This window comes from Sorex araneus, chromosome 6 (assembly GCF_027595985.1).
Source record: "Sorex araneus isolate mSorAra2 chromosome 6, mSorAra2.pri, whole genome shotgun sequence".
In the NCBI taxonomy this organism is placed as follows: Eukaryota; Metazoa; Chordata; class Mammalia; order Eulipotyphla; family Soricidae; genus Sorex; species Sorex araneus.
This window is the reverse complement of record NC_073307.1, coordinates 88,583,189-88,601,721: the sequence shown is the minus strand read 5'-3', so window position 1 is coordinate 88,601,721 and position 18,533 is coordinate 88,583,189. Positions and strand designations below refer to the sequence as shown.

General features: G+C 56.2%; 1 protein-coding gene across 1 annotated transcript in view; it reads right to left on the bottom strand.

The window, feature by feature from the left end:
• The window catches only part of CD4 (CD4 molecule), a 29,364-nt gene extending 11,946 nt beyond the window's left edge, over nucleotides 1–17,418 (bottom strand). Inside the window, exons 1-5 of the mRNA XM_055142877.1 lie at nucleotides 17,339–17,418; nucleotides 15,059–15,175; nucleotides 13,923–13,997; nucleotides 13,694–13,850; nucleotides 1,553–1,711 (exon numbers count right to left, since the gene is read on the bottom strand). Of these exons, the coding sequence (XP_054998852.1) occupies nucleotides 1,553–1,700 (148 nt within the window). The 5' untranslated portion in view covers nucleotides 1,701–1,711; nucleotides 13,694–13,850; nucleotides 13,923–13,997; nucleotides 15,059–15,175; nucleotides 17,339–17,418. The remainder of the gene's footprint in view (nucleotides 1–1,552; nucleotides 1,712–13,693; nucleotides 13,851–13,922; nucleotides 13,998–15,058; nucleotides 15,176–17,338) is intronic.
• Between the last annotated feature and the right edge of the window lie 1,115 nt (nucleotides 17,419–18,533).

Here is an 18,533-nt window from a genome sequence, read left to right as displayed (position 1 = left end):
GGTGCTTGGGGAACCCTATGAGATGCTGGGAATCGAACCCCGGTCAGCCGCATACAAGGCAAACGCCCTACCTGCTGTGCTATCGCTCCAGCCCCCCTTCATATACTCCTTGATCGACTTTGATAAGACCCTTACCATAGAGTAACAGGAAGAAGACAATAGGGGCCAGAGAGGTCAAACAGCAGGGTGCAGCCAGGCCGTGGGCTGCGGGGGAGGTGCTTGCCTGACACCCAGCTTATCCGGCATCTATCCCCTGCACCCCTCATGGACCCCAGATCCCACCAGGAGAGATCTCTGACCACCGCTAGCTGTGGTCCCCAAACCCAAACCCAAACCCAAACCCGACAGCAGGTAAGGCACTTACCGTACCCGGGTTCAATCCCCGGCATCCCGCATGGCTCCCAGAGCCCCGCCAGGAGTGATCCCTGGGCACAGAGCCAGGAGTGAGCCCTGAGCACCATTGCGTGTGACACCCGGGCATTCCTCCCGCCCCCCAAGAAAAGAAGAAGAACAAGAAAAAGTCTAAAATGAAAAAGAATTTCCCTTTTCTTCCTTTCTGGCTCCTAGAAGGAATAGGTGCTAGCTATTAAATTATTGTTTGTTTTGGGGGGCCACACCCGGGGATTGTCAGGTGTCACTCTGGGGTCTTCACTCACGATCACTCCTGGAGGGACCATATGGGCCGCCAGGGATCGAACCCAGGTTGGCAGCTTGCAAGGCCAGTGTCGTACCCACTACTATCACTTCAGCTCCAGGTACTATTTAAGAGTACTGGCTGCAGTTCAAATTTTTTTTTTTTTATGCCTAGCAAGCCTAAATACACACATATGTATATCTATGTAAATAGAAATAAATGAGTAAATAGGGTCAGGGCCGGAGCGACAGTACAGCGGGATTTACGGCATTTACCTTGGATGTGGGTAACCTGGGTTCAAGCCCCGGCATCCCATAGGGTCCCTCAAGCACTGAAGCAGTGAATCCTGAGTGAAGAGCCAGGGGTAACCCCTGAGCATCGCCAGGTGTGACACCCCCCCACACACACAATAAATAAATAAATATACAAACAAGCAAGTTTTTATGGCAACCCCGGCAGAGCTCAGAGCTTACTCCTGGCTCTGTGCTCAGGACTCATTCTTTCTTTTTTTTTTTTTTTTGCTTTTTGGGTCACACCCGATGATGCTCAGGGGTTACTCCTGGCTCTGCACTCAGGAATTACTCCTGGAGGTACTCAGGGGACCGTATGGGATGCCGGGAATCGAACCCGGGTCAGCCGTGTGCCAGGCAAACGCCCTCCCCGCTGTGCTATCGCTCCAGCCCCCTCAGGACTCATTCTTAATGGTGCTTGGGGGACCGTTTGTGGAGCCAGGGGTTGAACCAGGGTCTAGCGTGTTCAAGGCCAGCATCTTAATGACCTCTAAGCCCGCCCGTCCCCCCCACCCCCTCCCCACGGATTCTGGAAGTGCCACCAGCTTCTGTCCGGGTCAGCGGTCAGGGATGAGGTCAGGGAGGGGGGAGGCTGTCTGGCTTTGCCCCTTCCCTAGTGTCCACTCACATTTGTAGACCAGTAGCTCCACAGACTGTTTTTTGCCGTTCACCTCACAGTCGTACGTGTTTGAGTCCTCTAGCTCGAGTTTACTGATGACCAAAGGAAAGTATCCCTGTTTCCACTCCCTTGGTTTGGAATCAACACGGTTTCCCATACTTGTCAAACCTAGGAAGAGAAGAGGAAGAGGAGGGTGACCCTCGCCTGCACTGCGCTCAGTGGCCCAGTTCCTGCAGAACCTGTCCTCGTCAGAGGTCCCAGACTGCAGGGGTCCCCTCCCCTTCGTTGACCTGGTCAGGACCCCACACACACGCCTCCAGAATTCAATGATACTCATTTGTTTTGTTTTAGGGCCACAGCTGGCAATGCTCAGGGCTGACTCCAGGCTCTGCTCTCAAAAATCACTCACGGCGAGGCTCGGGCGCCCTCTGGGACACCGGGGATCGAACCTGGGTCGGCCACATGCAGGGTAAGTGCCCTCCCCGCTATACTACTTTCCCACCTGGAGAATTCCATGATACTCTCAAAGAGTAGCGCCCCCTTCAGGCCAAATGCCTGACGTGCATTCACTCATGTCAGCTTCACAGCAAGGAAGGAAAGGTTGTTTTATTTTGTTGATTAAGGAAGCTGAGATTAGGTAGTTGCCCAGACTCACACTTTTGTTAACAGAAACAGAAACCAGAGGATAGCACAGCGGGGAGGGCGTTTGCTTTGCTTATAGCCGACCCGGGTTCCATCCCTGGCATTCCATAGGGTGCCTCAGCACTACCAGGTGTGACCCCGAGTTCAGAGCCAGGAGTAACCCCTGAACTTTTCCAGGTGTCAGCCCCAAACCAAAAAAAAGTAAAACTCAAACGGGAATCTTTGTTGCCTCCAGGAAGAGGAAGTGAATGTCCTTGATACAAGAGTGTGTGTGTGTGTGTGTGTGTGTGTGTGCGTGTGCGTGTGTGTTGTGTGTATGTGTGCGTGTGTGCGCGCGCGCGCATGCGCATGCTTACAGGGATGCTAAGTGGGACGGAGATGCTAGGAGGTGAATGTGGGCAGCGGCTGGTCTCTGTACCAGGCTGCCAGGCCTGCGAGGAAGTGCAGGAGAAAGAACAGACCAGTGGGAGAGGTTAGTAGCAGGAAGACTAGAGTTTGGGGTGGAGCGATAGCACAGCGGGTAGGGCGTTTGCCTTGCATGCGGCCAACCCGGGTTTGAGTCCCAGCATCCTATATGGTCCCTGGAGTACTGCCAGGACCTGGTGGGTTTTTTTTGTTTTTTGTTTTTTGCCTTTCGGGTCACACCCAGCGATGCTCAGGGGTTCCTCCTGGCTCTGCACTCAGGAATTACTCCTGGCGGTGCCTGGGGGACCATATGGGATGCCGGGGATCGAACTCGGGTCTGCCACGAGCAAGACAAACTCCCTCCCCGCTGTGCTATTGCTCCAGCCCCTACCAGGAATAATCCCTGAGTGCATGAGCCAGGAGTAACCCCTGTGCATTGCTGGGTGTGACCCAAAAAGCAAAATAAATAAATAAATAAATCAGAGTCTGATTCACCAGGACCCTGGGGCATGGCAGATGCTGGTGCCACCGCCCTGGGGAGCCAAGAGGAAACAGGGAAACAGTTCTAAAGCCGGTGGCTGGAGAGAGAAACACTGTGGCTGCTGTGGGAGTGAGTGAAAGGAGCGGGTGTCAGGGGTGGGGAAGGGCAGCTGCTCCCCTGGAAAGCCTGAGCCTAGACCTGGAACAAAAGCCCTGCCACAAAGACTTTGTGGAGGTCGCACAGGTGATCAAAGAGATGCAAATCCGACGACAAGCCGGTGGGTGGGCGGGCACATGCCTGCTCTCCCACACCTCGTGCTCAGATGTAGCTGTAGCCCAGCCTGCAGAGCACTGTAGGAGGTGACCTCAGCACGGGGGTGGGGGGGAGGGAGGGGATCCCTCTCTAAAATAAAACAGAAAATAGGGACCAGAGAGACCAATTTTTTTTTCTTTTTGGGTCACACCCGGCGATGCACAGGGATTACTCCTGGCTCATGCACTCAGGAATTACTCCTGGGGTGCTCGGGGGACCCTATGGGATGCTGGGAATCGAACCCGGGTCCGCCGCGTGCAAGGCAAACGCCCTACCCACTGTGCTATCACTCCAGCCCCGAGAGACCAAATTTTTAAAAAAATGAAAAGAGGGCTGGAGTAATAGCACAGCGGGGAGGGCGTTTGCCTTGCACGCGGCGGACCCGGGTTCGATTCCCAGGATCCCATAGGGTCCCCCGAGCACCCCAGGAGTAATTCCTGAGTGCATGAGCCAGGAGTAATCCCTGTGCATCGCCGGATGTGACCCAAAAAGAAAAAAAGAAAAGAAAAGAAAATAGGGGCTGGAATATAGTACAGGGACGAAGGTGCTTGCACACAGCTCACCCTGCCTCAGTCTCCAGCCCTGAGCACAGAGCCAGGACTAAGGCCTGAGCACCCAGGACGTGGCCTCAAAAATCCAAGAAATGAGGAAGGAAGGTAGAAAGGAATGGAGGGAGGGATGGAGGAAGGAAGGAACTGTCGAAAGGAGGGAGGAAGGAAGGAAGGAAAGAGAGGGAGGGAGGGAGGAAGGAAAGAGAGAGGGAGGGAGGAAGGAAAGGCAGGGGGGTGGGAGGGAGGGGGAGGAAGGGGAAGGGTGTGTTTGCTTTGCATGTGTGAGCCCTGGGCCTCCATCCCCAGCACCACAGAAATGGCCCCTGAGCACCTCTTGGTGTGGCCTCAAAACCAGCATAAAGCACAGCAACAGTGATGTAATTTCCGACTCTCCGATTTGCCCGGGGAGGGGGTGTTTTCTATAAAGCTACTCGGCGCTGGCACGGTGCTGGCGACAGATTCACACTGACATTCACTAGACACAGGCTTTCTGGAAGCGATCTCTCAGTAGGCACCGACTATTTTTAAAAGCTCCCGTTCTCCATTTGATTTCTAGGACTTCATCCATCAGGCGACAATTTTAAGATGCAAACCGAGCCGTGGGGACCAAAATCACCATGAACAGAGTTGTCCACTGTTGTGTGGTTCAACGAAAAAATAGATACTGGCCCTGAGGCTGGAGCAATAGGACAGCAGGGAGGGCATTTGCCTCGCAGGTAGCCGACCCGGGCTCGACCCCCGGTATCCTGTTTGGTCTCCTGAGTATCACAAGTAGAAATTCCTGATTGCAGATCCTGGCTGTGTGAGAGTTCCCTCCTTGGATGGCCTAGTAGGTTGGCACCAAAAATGATATTACTGGAGGGGCTAGAGCAATAGCACAGCGGGGAGGGCGTTTGCCTTGCACGCGGCCGACCCAGATTCGATTCCCAGCATCCCATACTCCTGAGCACCACCTGGAGTAATTCCTGAGTGCAGAACCAGAAGTAACCCCTGTACATTGCTGGGGGGGGTGTGATCCAAAAAGCAAAAAAAAAAAAAAGATATTACTGGGCTTGAGAACAGTACAGTGGGGAGGGTGTTTGTTTGCCTTGCATGAAGCCAAGCCAGGTTCAATCCCCGGCATCCCATATAGTCCCCCAAGCACCACCAGGAGTAATTCCTGAGCACAGAGCCAGGAGTTAACCCCTGAGCCTCGATGGGTGTGACCCAAAAAGAAAAAAAAAGAGAGAAGAAAATCGAAATAAACCAAAAAATTGATATTACCAAAAATAATTTATAAAAACAATTTATGAAATGGGAAATATGTGTTTTAAGCTGTGTTACTTAAGCCATCTTATTTGTTTCGTTGGTTCTTTTTGGATCACACCCAATGATGCTCAGGGCTCTGCACTCAGGGATCACTCCTGGTGGGGCTCACAACACCTTATGGGTGCCGGGGATCGAACCCGGGTCAGCCTCATGTAAGCCAAGCACCCTACCCACTGTCCTGTCTCCAGCCCATTGCTTTGGGGTCACTCCGAGCGGGTGCAGGTGCAAACACTTGAGAGCAGAGAGGAGAGCCAAGTTTTATTCGCACATGCGGGTTCACCCTGGCTGATGCCCAAATGGGTTGAGCCCTAAACGCGGTCCACAAACGCTTACATGCAGGGTTCGGTTCACAGATTCTGTGAAACAATTTTTGCATCTAATGCACTAACGGATGAATGCTGGGACAGTCCAGGCTGGACACATCCTGTTTTAGGCTCCGCAGAGACGTTGATTAATTGGTTCTGTGACCCTGTTCCGTTCCTGCTCAAGCAGCCAAATCAATCTGGCTCTCCAGGACTTTATGATTTACGGCCTCTTCATCTCCGCCCGGCTCCCAGGATGGGCAACTCAGAGCTCCTGCCTGAATTCCTATTTCTGCTCCTAATTTCCCGGCTACGCTACCACTAATCCATATTCCCAGTCCAGTGTTTGAGTTCATTTCTGGTTTTTTTTTTTTTTTTTTGCTTTTTGGGTCACACCCGGTGATGCTCAGAGGTCACTTCTGACTCTGCACTCAAGAATTACTCCTGGTGGTGCTCGGGGACCATAGGGGATGCCAGGGATCAAACCTGGGTTAGCTGCGTGCAAGGCAAATTTCCCCCCCACTGTACTATCACTCAGCCCCTTGTTTGTTTGTTTTTTAATTTGGGTTGAGGACATAGAGCTCAGGGACTGTCTTATCAATAATTAGTGGACCACAAAGGTACCAGGGATTGAAACTGGGACCCTCACATCTGTTCCAAACCTTTGAGCTATCTTGAGTTAATTTTTTTTTTTTTTTTTTTTTGCTTTTTGGGTCACACCTGGCGGTGCACAGGAGTTACTCCTGGTTCTACACTCAGGAATTACTCCTGGCAGTGCTCAGGGGACCATATGGGATGCTGGGATTTGAACCCGGGTCGGCCACGTGCAAGGCAAATGCCCTACCCGCTGTGTTATCACTCCAGCCCCTAATTTTTTGACTTGTTTGTTTTGGGGTCATATAATCGAACCCGGGTTGGCTGCGTGCAAGGCAAACGCCCTACCCTCTGTGCTATCCCTCCAGCCTCATCTGTGTTTATCTTTAACCTCTCCCTTGTGCTCTTTTTCTCCTAGCTGTTAATCACTTATATCCCCAAATCAGACCCTGGGACTTGTAAAGTCAGATTCTTCTGAGGGTTCTGGATTTTGTCTATGTAATATGAAATGTTGTTTTTCTCTTTCCTTTATGTCTTTTCATGGTATATTTTAGTACAATGTCCAATTTGTATAGACACAGGGAGACAGTTAATGCTATGTTTTTAGAACATGGGAGTTAATTGACTCCGAATAATATTTACTCCTGGGCATCCATCATATTTACTTAACTTAAGCCTCAGTTGCCCTCCCTCTGTAACACCCCAAAAGGGGGGTCCTGGAGAAGGACTCGGATGGACCCAGGGCGAGCTGTAAACTACTCTGGCATCGAAAAGGGCCAGGCCAAGTGCCATAAGAAATATAATAAGTTAAAAAGCACAGTCATGGAACAAACTGACAACACCGAAAAGGAAGTGATTGAATTAGGACCCTGCTGGGGTCAGGAAAGACTAACCTGACCCCGAGGACTGTGGTCTGGGACTTATAGCGAGATGTCCCCAGGAAGAGCCACCCTTGAAGCTTAATCTATCTCACTGTGTCCTTACAAAATGACTAGAAAAAAAATTTTTTTTTCTTTTTGGCGATGCACAGGGGCTACTCCTGGCTCTGCACTCAGGAATCACCCCTGGCGGTGCTCAGGGGACCATATGGGATGCTGGGAATCGAACCCGGGCCGGCCGCATGCAAGGCAAACGCTCTACCCGCTGTGCTATTGCTCCAGCCCCCTGACTAGAAATATTATTAAGTAAATTTAAGATGACTATTTAAATGGAAGAGCCTGGCAAGCTCCCCGTGGCGTATTCGATATGCCAAAAAAACAGTAATGATAGGTCTCATTCCCCTGACCCTGAAAGAGCCTCCAGTTGTTGGGAAAGATGAGTAAGGAGAGGCTGCTAAAATCTCAGGGCTGAGTGTAATAGAGACATTACTGGTGCCTGCTCGAATAAATCAACGGACAACGGGATGACAGTGATACAGTGACAGTGATTTAACTGGATTACTAGCTAAGGGAAGGAGAAAGCGATACGTACATCTTTAGCTGAAATTCTGTGCTTGGGTGGGTCTATCCTAGTAGGGATCTAGAGCGCCGGCAGCCCTTAGGAGAGATTTTGTTTTGGATAAATCTCCTGAAGGAAGGGCTTTTCACTGCTCATTGTTGATGATAACATTCAGCCACACCTATGTGTGCTTGCTACCGCAACCCTTCACAATTTTTCTATAACCAATGCTGTGAGACTTGAATAAACGACCACTGATCACCAACCATCTAGTAGCCTCTGTTCCTTCATCCACCCATCGTTGTTGGTGGCTGGGGGATGGTGAGTCATCCCAGAATGCACCAAGGGGGACCCTCAGGTCACTGCAGACGGGCCAGTAACACCCAGGAACAGTGGTAATAGGGGGTGTTGGCGATTAAACCTGGGTTGGCCACTTGCAAGGCAAAAGTGCAACCTGCTTTGGCCCCCTGACTTTGAGTTAATTTTTAAATAAAATGTAGGACTGAGGTCAAGGGTTCCTTTTGTGTTTTGACCTCTGAGTGTCCAATCACGCCATTCAAACGCTCTCTGGGTGGGGCTGAAGCCATAGCACAGCTGGCTGGGCATTTGCCTTGCACACAGCCGAGCTGCGGCTAACCTGGGTTCGATCCCCGGCATCCCATATGGTCCCCTGAACACTGCCAGCCTGAACACCTCCAGGTGTAATTCCTAAATGCAGAGCCAGGAGTAACCCCTGAGCATTGCTGGAATGTGACCCAAAAAGCCAAACAAAAAGCCAAAAAAAAAAAAAAAGGCTTTCTTGGATCAAGGGATGATTCCATGGCTCAAAGCTCCTGCCTTATACCACATGAGGCCAAGAGCTTGATTCCGGTGGCTGCTGCTCACACGGTCACAGCAGCTCTGCTCTTCAGGGTCCCTGGCACCTTAAAATGTGCATTGGGGGGCTGGAGCGATAGTACAGTGGGTAGGGCTGATGACCAGCCATGGAGTTGAATGGTGGGAACTGTGAGGGGATGGTAGAGATGGAGATGGGTGGCGGGGGAAAGTAGTGGAAGATGGAGCCGCTGGATGATGGAGCTGCCAGATGATAGAGCTGCCGAATGATAGAGCTGCCGGATGATGGAGCTGTTGGATGATGGAGCTGTTGGATGATAGAGCACTGGATGATGGAGCTGCCGGATGATAGAGCACTGGATGATGGAGCTGCCGGATGATAGAGCTGCTGGATGATGGAGCTGCTGGATGATGGAGCTGCTGGATGATAGAGCTGCTGGATGATGGAGCTGCTGGATGATGGAGCTGCTGGATGATGGAGCTGCTGGATGATGGAGCTGTTGGATGATGGAGCTGTTGGATGATGGAGCTGTTGGATGATGGAGCTGTTGGATGACAGAGCACTGGATAATGGAGCACTGGATGATGGAACTGTTGGATGATGGAGCTGCCGGATGATAGAGCTGCTGGATGATGGAGCTACTGAATGATTGAGCTGCCGGATGATAAAGGTGCCAGATGATAGAGCTACTAGATGATGGAGCTGCCAGATAATGGAGTTGCTGGATGATGGAGCTGCCGGATGATGGAGCTGCCAGTTCAAGGAGCTGTGACACAGCTGATGGACTGAGAGGCCAGGTAGTGCTAGGAACCAGCTATTGGAGAGTGTGGGTAGCCCCAGTCTCACCAAGATGGGCACCCCTGTGAGTGAGTCATAGAGAAAGACGATGGTGCTGACCAAGTTGGTGACCTGCAGAGACGTCTTGGATGACTTGGAACCATCCAGCGAGGAGTGCCGCTTCCCTCGGGCATTCTCCGCCACGATGGCCAGGACCTCAAAGGCTGGCCACATCCCTGAGCCCCAGGAACCCCTGCCTTGGCTCCAGCCCACAGCCCGCTCTCCAGGCCTGCAGAGACCTCAGACTATTTAAATGGATTACTGTCTAAGCAATACATACACCCTTAGATGGTGCTTTAACTCTTAACCGTCAAACATGATTTGGAAAATCTCCAGAGGAAAGAAAAGTATTTATCCTTATATTTACTGACTCTAATCCTTCTTCTTGCTAGTCTCTAAGAAATCTTTTATCCATATCATTTCCGATCTTCTTTCCTTTTGCAAAATCCTCCACGCTGCCTTATTTCAACTTTCATCCCCAAATGCGTAACCAGCAAGTGTGTGAGCTCTGTAGATACAGTGTGTGGCAAGTGTAGGTGCAAACCGTCACACACGGTGGGACCCCAGGGAGCTCCAGGGCCACAGTCAGGCAGGACAGACTCTGATCATTGCAACAAAGAGCATCAGGAACTGACTCCCAGGGCTAGAGCAATGGGACAGAGGTAGGGTGCTTACCTTGCACACAGACTACCTGGTTTGATCCCGGACATCCCCTTAGTTCCTCCAGGAGTGATCCCTGGGCATAGAGCCAGGAGTAAGCCCTGAACAGCACCGGGAGTGTCACGGAAAACAAAAGGAGGATAGGAAGGAAGAGAGAGAGGGAGGGAAGGAGGGAGGAAGGAAGGGAGGAAGGAAGAAAGGAAGGTGGGCTGGAACAATAGGATAGCATGTAGGGTACTTGCTTTGCATGTGGCCTATTCAAGTTTGATCCCCAGTATCCTATATGATCCTCTGGCCACTGCCAGGAATGATTCCTGAGTGCAGAGCCAGGAATAACCCCTGAGCACTGCCAGGTGTGGTCAAAAAAAAAAAAAAAGAAGAAAGAAAGAAAGAAAGAAAGAAAGAAAGAAAGAAAGAAAGAAAGGAAGGAAGGAAGGAAGGAAGGAAGGAAGGAAGGAAGGAAGGAAGGGGGGCTGGAGCGATAGCACAGTGGGTAGGGCGTTTGCCTTGCACGCGGCCGACCCGGGTTCTAATCCCAGCATCCCATATGGTCCCCTGAGCACCGGCAGGGGTAATTCCTGAGTGAAGAGCCAGGAGTAACCCCTGTGCATTGCCGGGTGTGACCCAAAAACCAAAAAAAAAAAAAAAAACAGAAAGGAAGGAAGGAAGGAAAGAAGGAAGGGAAAAAGGAAGAAAAGAAGGAAGGAAAGAGAGTGAAAGAAACAGACTTATAGTCTCAGAGTCACTTGAGAAAAGCAAAGAGGGGACTCAGGCTGGAAGTTCAGAGTTGCCCTGGAGGACAGGAAGCCCTAGGTATGGGATAGGATAAGAACACCGGGACTTGGGGCCAGAGAGATAGTCCAGCAGGGAGGGCATTGCCTTGCACACAGCCGACCTGGATTCGATCCCCAGCATCCCATAGGGTCCCCGAAGTGCCACCAGGAGTAATTCCTGAGTGCAGAGCCAGGCCAGGAGGAACCCCTGAGCATCGCTGGGTGTGACCCAAAAAAGAAGCCCCCCCCAAAAAAAAAATCCACCAGGGCTCATGGTGAACAAGACACCCTCTCTCCAAACACCAGCCCAAGAGCTCCCCTTAGCCCACCCCTCCACAGTGGAGAAGACACTTGAAACTCAGGCTGTAGTGTCGACATTTGCAGCCAACTCTGGTCACAGCCACCCAGGGTCTCCTGAGCACCGCCAAGGACCCAAAAAGCCCCCCCCCAAAAAAAAAATTAAAATAACAAAATGCTTGTACCGAAAACATATGAAAAAATTACATTATAAGCACAATGGAGACGTTACTGGTGCCCGCTCGAACAAATCGATGACCAATGGGACGACAGTGCTACAGTGCAGTGCTACATTGTAAGCAGAGAAGGCAAGTAGGTGTGAGAGTAAAGTGAACCACCCCTGCGGCCCACTGCGACGGGTTATGCAGTACACAGGATCGGCCACTAGGTGGAGCTAGAACAAGAGGACAGTCACTGAACAGAGATGCCCAGTGTCCTAGGGTCCGGGCCATTCAAGTTGGATGGCACCCAGAAGTTTCCATGGCAGAGCCGTGGCTTAAAAATCAAAAGGGTGGGGCTGGAACAATAGCACAGTGGGTAGGGTGTTTGCCTTGCACGCAGCCAACCCGGGTTCGATTCCCAGCATCCCATAGGGTCCCCTGAGCACCGCCAGGAGTAATTCCTGAGTGCAGAGCCAGGAGGAACTCCTGAGCATCGCCGGGTGTGACCCAAAATGAAAAAAACAATTTTTTTAAATTGTTTTAGGTGCTGTCATTTACAATACCGTTAGCAATAGGGTTTCACCCAGAACATATTCCGCACTGCTCCCCGCACCAGTGCTCCCTCCCTCCACCACCGTCCCAAGGCCCCTCCCGCCCCACCTCTGACCAATGCAGTTCCTGCCCTCCTGGCAGTTTCCGACTGGAGACCAGTTCTCAGGTCCGTGGCTCCTGGGCATTTAGTACACCCCTACCTCATGAATAGGCCTCTCCTCCCCGCTCCTCCTCCCAACCTTCCTTTCCCCTCCCCTCCTCTCCAACCCTCCCCTCACCTCCTCTCCTACCTTCCCCTCCCTCCCCCTCCCAACCTTCCCCTTTCTCCCCTCCTCTCCTCTCCTACCTTCCCCTCCCTCCCCTCCTCCCCTCCTCTCCTACCTTTCCCTCTCCCCCCTCTTCTCCCCTCCTTTCCTCTCCTCTTGGTGCTCCTGGCTTCCTCTTAGCTCTGCACTCGGGATCTCTCCTGATGGCTCCAGGAACCATGTGGGGTTCCGGGGATTGAACCAGGGTCAGCTGTATGCAAGGCAAACCCCCTAGCCTCTGTTTTTGTTTTCATTTGGGGGGAGGGCCCACCCAGCAAGGCTTGGGGGGTTACTCCTGGCTCTGTGCTCAGGAATTACTCCTCATGGTGCTCAGGACCAAATGAAACCCTTGTTCCCCGGACGGAACCCATGTCGGCTGTGTGCACGGCTAGCACCCTACCTTTCGTGCTCTCGCTCTGGCCCCTAAGTTTTTCCTCACATTAACCCTTGTCTTTCCGGTAATAGACCTTCCAGGGGATCTGGTATCACTATGGGACACTCTCTCTCTCCCTCTCTCTCCCTCTCTCCCTCTCTCTCACCCTCTCTCTCACACCCTCTCTCTCTCCCTCTCTCTCACCCTCTCTCTCTCCCTCTCTCTCACCCTCTCTCTCACACCCTCTCTCTCTCTCCCTCTCTCTCTCTCTCTCTCTCTCTCTCTCTCTCTCTCTCTCTCTCTCTCTCTCTCTCTCTCTGTTCTACTTTTTGGGCCACAGTCAGTGGCACTCAGGGGATTCCTCCAGGCCCTGCACTCAGGCGGGTTGTAGGGACCACCTGAGGTGCTGGGATCCAATCCCGGCTGGACGCATGTGAGCCAAGCACCCTAGTGCCGAGCCACCTCTGTGCACGCTCTGTGTCAAAGACTCATGAGAGGGGGTCAGAGCGATAGTACACTGGGTGTGGCGTTTGCCTTGGATGTGGCTGACCTGGGTTCGATTCCAGCACCCCCTATGGCCCCTGGAGCCCGCCAGGAGTGATCCCTGAGTGCAGAGCCAGGAGTCGGCCCTGAGCACCACTGCTCGTGGCTCAAAAACCAAACACCCCGGAAAGAGCACTGGAGGAGGGGCCCGAGACAGTCAGGGCTAAGGCATCGGCCTTGCACAATGACCCCCTGGTCCCCTGGCCCCCTGAGTGTCTGGCCTGAGGGCTCTGGGCTGGGGGTCACTCCCCGTGGGGTTCAGGGAGCCACACAGTGTGGGGGATCAAATCCAGGTCACCTGCATCTTCCTGGAGCGGAGAGTGTCTCTAACCCTCAGGACTTGATTCGATTCGTGTCCTTATTGGGGGTGGGACTCACGCCCAGCAGTGCTTCGGGGCTTGTCCCAGCCCTGTGCTGGGGGTGGAGGTGGGGTCACCCAGGCAGTGCTCGGAGGGTGTCAGCCAGGAATGGAACTGGGTTGATCCTGTGCAAACAAGTGCCTGGCCCACCGGTACTCTCTCTACCCCCCGGGAGGCACGTGTAGCTCTGCACTGCCGCACCGTCACCCCGTTGGTCATCGATTTGCTCGAGCGGGCACCAGTAACGTCTCCACTGTGAGACTTGTTAGCTTGCCAGGCTCTGCCGTGCGGCGGGATACCCTTGGCAGCTTTCCGGGCTCCTCCGAGTGGGGCGGAGGAATCGAACCCGGGTCGACCGCGTGCAAGGCAGACGCCCTCCCTGCTGTGCTCCCTGCCTGCCTCCCTCCTGCCCCCGCGGCTCACCTCGGAGGAGGATGTCCCCCTTGTTCTTGGCGATGGGCGTGTCCTGCGACTGCAGCTTCCAGGTGAAGGAGGCGCTCCCGGGGCCCCTGCAGGGCAGCTCTGCCGAGTCGCCCCGCGCGCCCCAGCACCAGCTCCCGGGCCCGGGCGGGGAGCAGGGCTGCGTAGACAGAAGAGGGTCAGAGCCCGGCGCCCAGGCCCTCCGCGCCCCCGCCCCCGCCTGAGCACTCACCTAGCTGCAGCCCCAGGAGCAGGCACCCGAGAGGGGGTCCCCAGGTCATGCTCGCGCCTGGAGCAGGGGCGGGGCCTGCGGGAGAGGCAGAGTCTCAGGGTGTGGGCCGGGCGCCCACTCTCCCTTCAGGGGCCCGTGGCTCCAAGGGGACACCACTGGAGGGCTCACGGGAGGGGGCTCTGGGCTATGACCGGGGTCCTCCTGGGGGGGTGAGAGGACCCCAGTGATATCCACAGAGAAGGGGGCGAACAGGGAGAGATGGAGAGTGGGGAGCTGAATGCCCAGCTGAGGGGCTGCCACGTGGCCCTGGGCGTGAGGGAGCCGGAGAGGCAGCAGAGAGAGAGAGGGAGGAGGGAGAGGGAGGAGGGAGAGAGGGAAGAGGGAAGAGAGAGAGGGAGGGGAGGGAGGGAGGAGAGGGAGGAGGAAGGAGGGAGGAGGAGAAGGAGAGAGGGAGGAGGGAGAGGAAGAAGGGAGGAGGGAGAGGGAGGAGGAAGAGGGAGGAAGGAGAGGGAGGGGGAGGAGGGAGAGGGGAAAGGGAGAAGGGAGAGGGAGGAGGGAGACAGAGAGGAGGGAGAGAGGGAGAGGGAGAAGGGAAGAGAGAGAGGGAGGGGAGGGAGGGAGAAGGGAGGGGGAGAGGGAGGAGGGTGAGGGAGACAGGGAGGAGGAAGGAGGGAGAGGGAGGAGGGAGAGGGGAGAAGAGGGAGGAGGAAGAGGGAGGAGGGAGAGGGAGGGGAGGAGGGAGTCAGCCAGCGAAGGGGTCCCTGAGCCTCCGCAGAGGAGGAGCAGGAGCAGGCGGGGACTGGCCCTCCGGAGACCAGGCGCAGGAAGTGTCCAGAGCACGAGGCGCGTGCAGGGAGAGAGAGAGGCGTGGCGCGGGGCAGGGGGCCTCCTCTGCGCCCGCTCAGACCACTCCACGCCTTGTCGGGGCGCAGGGCAGCTGGGGTTCCCATGGGGGGGGCAGCGGAACTGTAGGAGGGCCCTTGAGGAGGGTGCAGGGGTGGGGCCTGTGTGGCGGCGGGGCCTGCCTGGTGGTGCCCGTGGCGCCCCTGAGGGCTGAGACGGCCCAGGGAGGCCGGGCTGGGCCTGGCGGGACCAGCAGCAGCGTAGGGCCTCACAGCTGGGTGGGAGTCACTTACTCTTTTCTCTCTTTTTTGTTTTTCCTTTTTGGGTCACACCCGGCGATGCTCAGGGGTTCCTCCTGGCTCTGCACTCAGGAATTACTCCTGGCGGTGCTCGGGGGACCCTATGGGATGCTGGGAATCGAACCCGGGTCAGCCTTGTGCGAGGCAAACGCCCTTCCCGCTGTGCTCTCGCTCCAGCCCCTGGGAGCCACGTCTGAGCCGAGAGGTGACGGGACAGGGGCAGCCTGTCCCCCCAGCCCCACTACGGCTCCCCCCGGGAACCGTATTCGAGTCTCCAGCGTCTCAGCGCCTGCAACCTTAGGGCCCGCGTGTAGTCTGCGGACCCGAGCCCATCCCCCGCTGCGCGCCACTCGCCTCTCCTGAAGCCGCTGGGGCTTGGCTTCCTGTGGGGCTGCCTCACCCTCACCCACAGCCAGTGGAGCAGCCCCGAGGGGCCGGGGGGGGCCGGCAGCAGGGGGCCAGGGCTTCCGTCCCCGGCACAGGACTGACCTGGCTTCCATCCCCAGCACCCCACCGGGCGCCCCCCCATCCCCGCCAGGAAGGTTCCCTGAGCACCGAGCCAGGAGTAATCCCTGAGCACGAGCACTGCGGGGTGTGACCCCAAAAACTGAAAACCAACCACAAAAACACATGTTGAAGGGGCTGGAGCAATAGCACAGCGGGGAGGGGCGTTTGCCTTGCACGCGGCCGACCCGGGTTTGATTCCAAGCATCCCATAGGGTCCCCCGAGCACCGCCAGGGTAATTCCTGAGTGCAGAGCCAGGAGTCGCCCCTGTGCATTGCCGGGTGTGATCCAAAAAAACAAAACACAAAACAAAACAAAAAAACAAAAAGGAAAAGAAAAAAGCCCACATGCTCAAGGCTTCGTCTTCCTGACGCGGTTTGGGGAGAGTCAGGGGCCTCTCCCTGTGATGTTGGGGTACCCAGTTCCCCCAGGCCCCCCAGGACATGCTCAGTGTCAGGGGGTTCACCCAGGGAGAGGGAAGGTCAGAGGTCAGGAAGGAGCTCCGGGAAGCCAAGAGGTTGTTTACAAGGTCACGGCCATGTAGGGCGGGCCCTGAGGGGTGCGGGCCGGACTCTTCCTTGGGAGGGTCTCCCCTGCGTCCCTTTCTTCACACACACACACACACACACACACACACTCACGCACACTCACGCACACGCACGCACGCACACACACACTCACACATGCACATGCACACTCACACACACACACACACGCACATGCACACTCACACTCACACACACGCACACACGGAGCCTTTATTTGCCCTTTCCGACTCCGCCAACCTGGGGCGGTGCCAGGGGCGCCCTCTCCCCGCCTCCAGCTCCCACAAAGCCTCCACCTCAGGCCCGACCCGGGGAGGCGGCAGGGAGGAGGCCGCGGGCTTCCTGCCACCCCAGAGCCGCCTTTGATGGCCACGGTGCCGGTACAGTAAGCCGCCTGTGAGCCGAGGGGCCGGGCCTGCCCTGCCGCCGCCTCCGCCCTCCCCCCTGCCGCAGACAGCCTCTCCCTGCTCTCCACCCCCCCCTCCCCTACAGTACCGACCCCTTGATCTCCCTCTGCTTATCCCCTCCCCCCTTGCTCCCTCGCTCCCTCCCTCTCTCTCCCTCCCTCTCCTCTCCCTCTCCCTCTCTCCCTCTCCTCTCTCTCTCCCTCTCTCTCTCCCTCTCTCCCTCTCTAGCCCTCTCCCTCTCTCTCTCTCCCCTCTCTCTCTCCCTCTCTCTCCCTCTCTCTCCCTCTTCCTCTCCCTCTCTCTCTCCCTCTCTCTCTCCCTCTCTCCCTCTCTAGCCCTCCCTCTCTCTCTCTCTCCCTCTCTGTCTCTCCCTCTCTCTCCCTCTCTCTCCCTCTTCCTCTCCCTCTCTCCTCTCCCTCTCTCTCCCTCTCTCTCTCTCCCTCTCTCTCTCTCCCTCTCTCTCCCTCTCTCTCCCTCTTCCTCTCCCTCTCTCTCTCCCTCTCTCTCTCTCTCCCTCTCTCTCTCTCTCTCTCCCTCTCTCTCTCTCTCTCTCTCTCCTCTCTCTCTCCTCTCTCTCTCTCCCTCTCTCTCTCCCTCTCCCTCTCTCCCTCTTTCCCTCTCTCCCTCTCTCTCCTTCTCTCTCTCCCTCTCTCCCTCTGTCATCTCTCCCTCTCTCTCCCTATCGTCGCTTTCTCTCTCTCTCCCTCTCTCTCTCCCTCTCTCTCTCTCTCTCTCTCTCTCTCTCTCTCTCTCTCTCTCTCTCTCTCTCCCCCTCCCTCCTCCTCTCCTGTGTTCCCTCCTCCTTCTCTGGGCTCACATCTGTGCACATCTGTGGGAAAAGCTGTGTCTCCCACATCATCAGGATCCCGGCTGCCAGGCGCCTCCGCCCCCACCCCTGCCTGCCTTCTCCTGGAGGCTCCCCGCCCACCCCCACCCCGCCCCGCCCTTGCAGCTCCTGTCTGGCCTCTCTCCCTCCTGGGGTGCTGCCCCCACCCGCTCTAGGTCCCCTCTGTAAACAGGCCGCCCAGCCTCGAGCAGGAAGAGGAAGGCGGGGGCCAGCAGCTGGCCCGGCCGGCTCCCTCGGGGCTGGACTGGACGGAGGGAGAAAGCCGGATGTGAGGCCTGGGGGAGGCTGGGGCGGCCCCTGGAAGCGCAGCTGCACTGCCCACCGGCCACACCCACTCACAGTCGGGGCACGACCCCCAAAATGGCAAAGAGTTGGGCTGGAGCAAGAGCACAGCGGGGAGGGCGTTTGCCTGGCACACGGCCGACCCGGGTTCGATTCCCGGCATCCCTTAGGGTCCCCCGAGCACCGCCAGGAGTGATTCCTGAGTGCAGAGCCAGGAGTCGCCCCTGTGCATCGCCGGGTGTGACCCAATACAGCAGACACAGGACAGAACCAAAGGGCAGCGAGATGAGGAAGCTGGGGGCCGGGGCAGCGGTCTTGCATGCCGGACTCCTGGTCCAATGCTCACCTCGTCCCCCACCCCCCCGCCCTGCAGCCTGCATCCCCACCTCCTAGCGCTGAGCCGGGAGTGACCCCTGAGCACGGTGTGACCCCCCAGCCCCAAAAGGAGAGGCTTGGGGAAGGCGACCTCGAGACCTCGAGACCTCGCGACCTCGCTCAGCAGACAGCTTCCTGCCGTGCTCGCCTGGGCCCGGGCTGGGCTGAGAGCCTGGGAGAGGAAGAGGGCACGGGCCCACCACAAGCGACAGTCTGTGGTCCCACACACCGCTTTTATCTCCCCCCGTGCCCCCCGCCAGCCGCCTCCGCCCAGCCCAGGCTGTGCCCCCGCAACCCACCACACAGGGCGCCTCTCCCCGCCGCCCCCACACGCCTTCCTCGAGACCCTCTGAGGGGCCTGCGGTTCCGCGGCCACAACCTCCGCCATCCTCTCCTTTGCCCCAGCCGCCCACGTGGACCCCTTCCTCGCCCGAGCCCCAAAGGTGCCCGAGCAGCACCCCCGACTCCACACCCAGCCCCCCTCACCGCCCCCCTTCCAGCGTCCGCC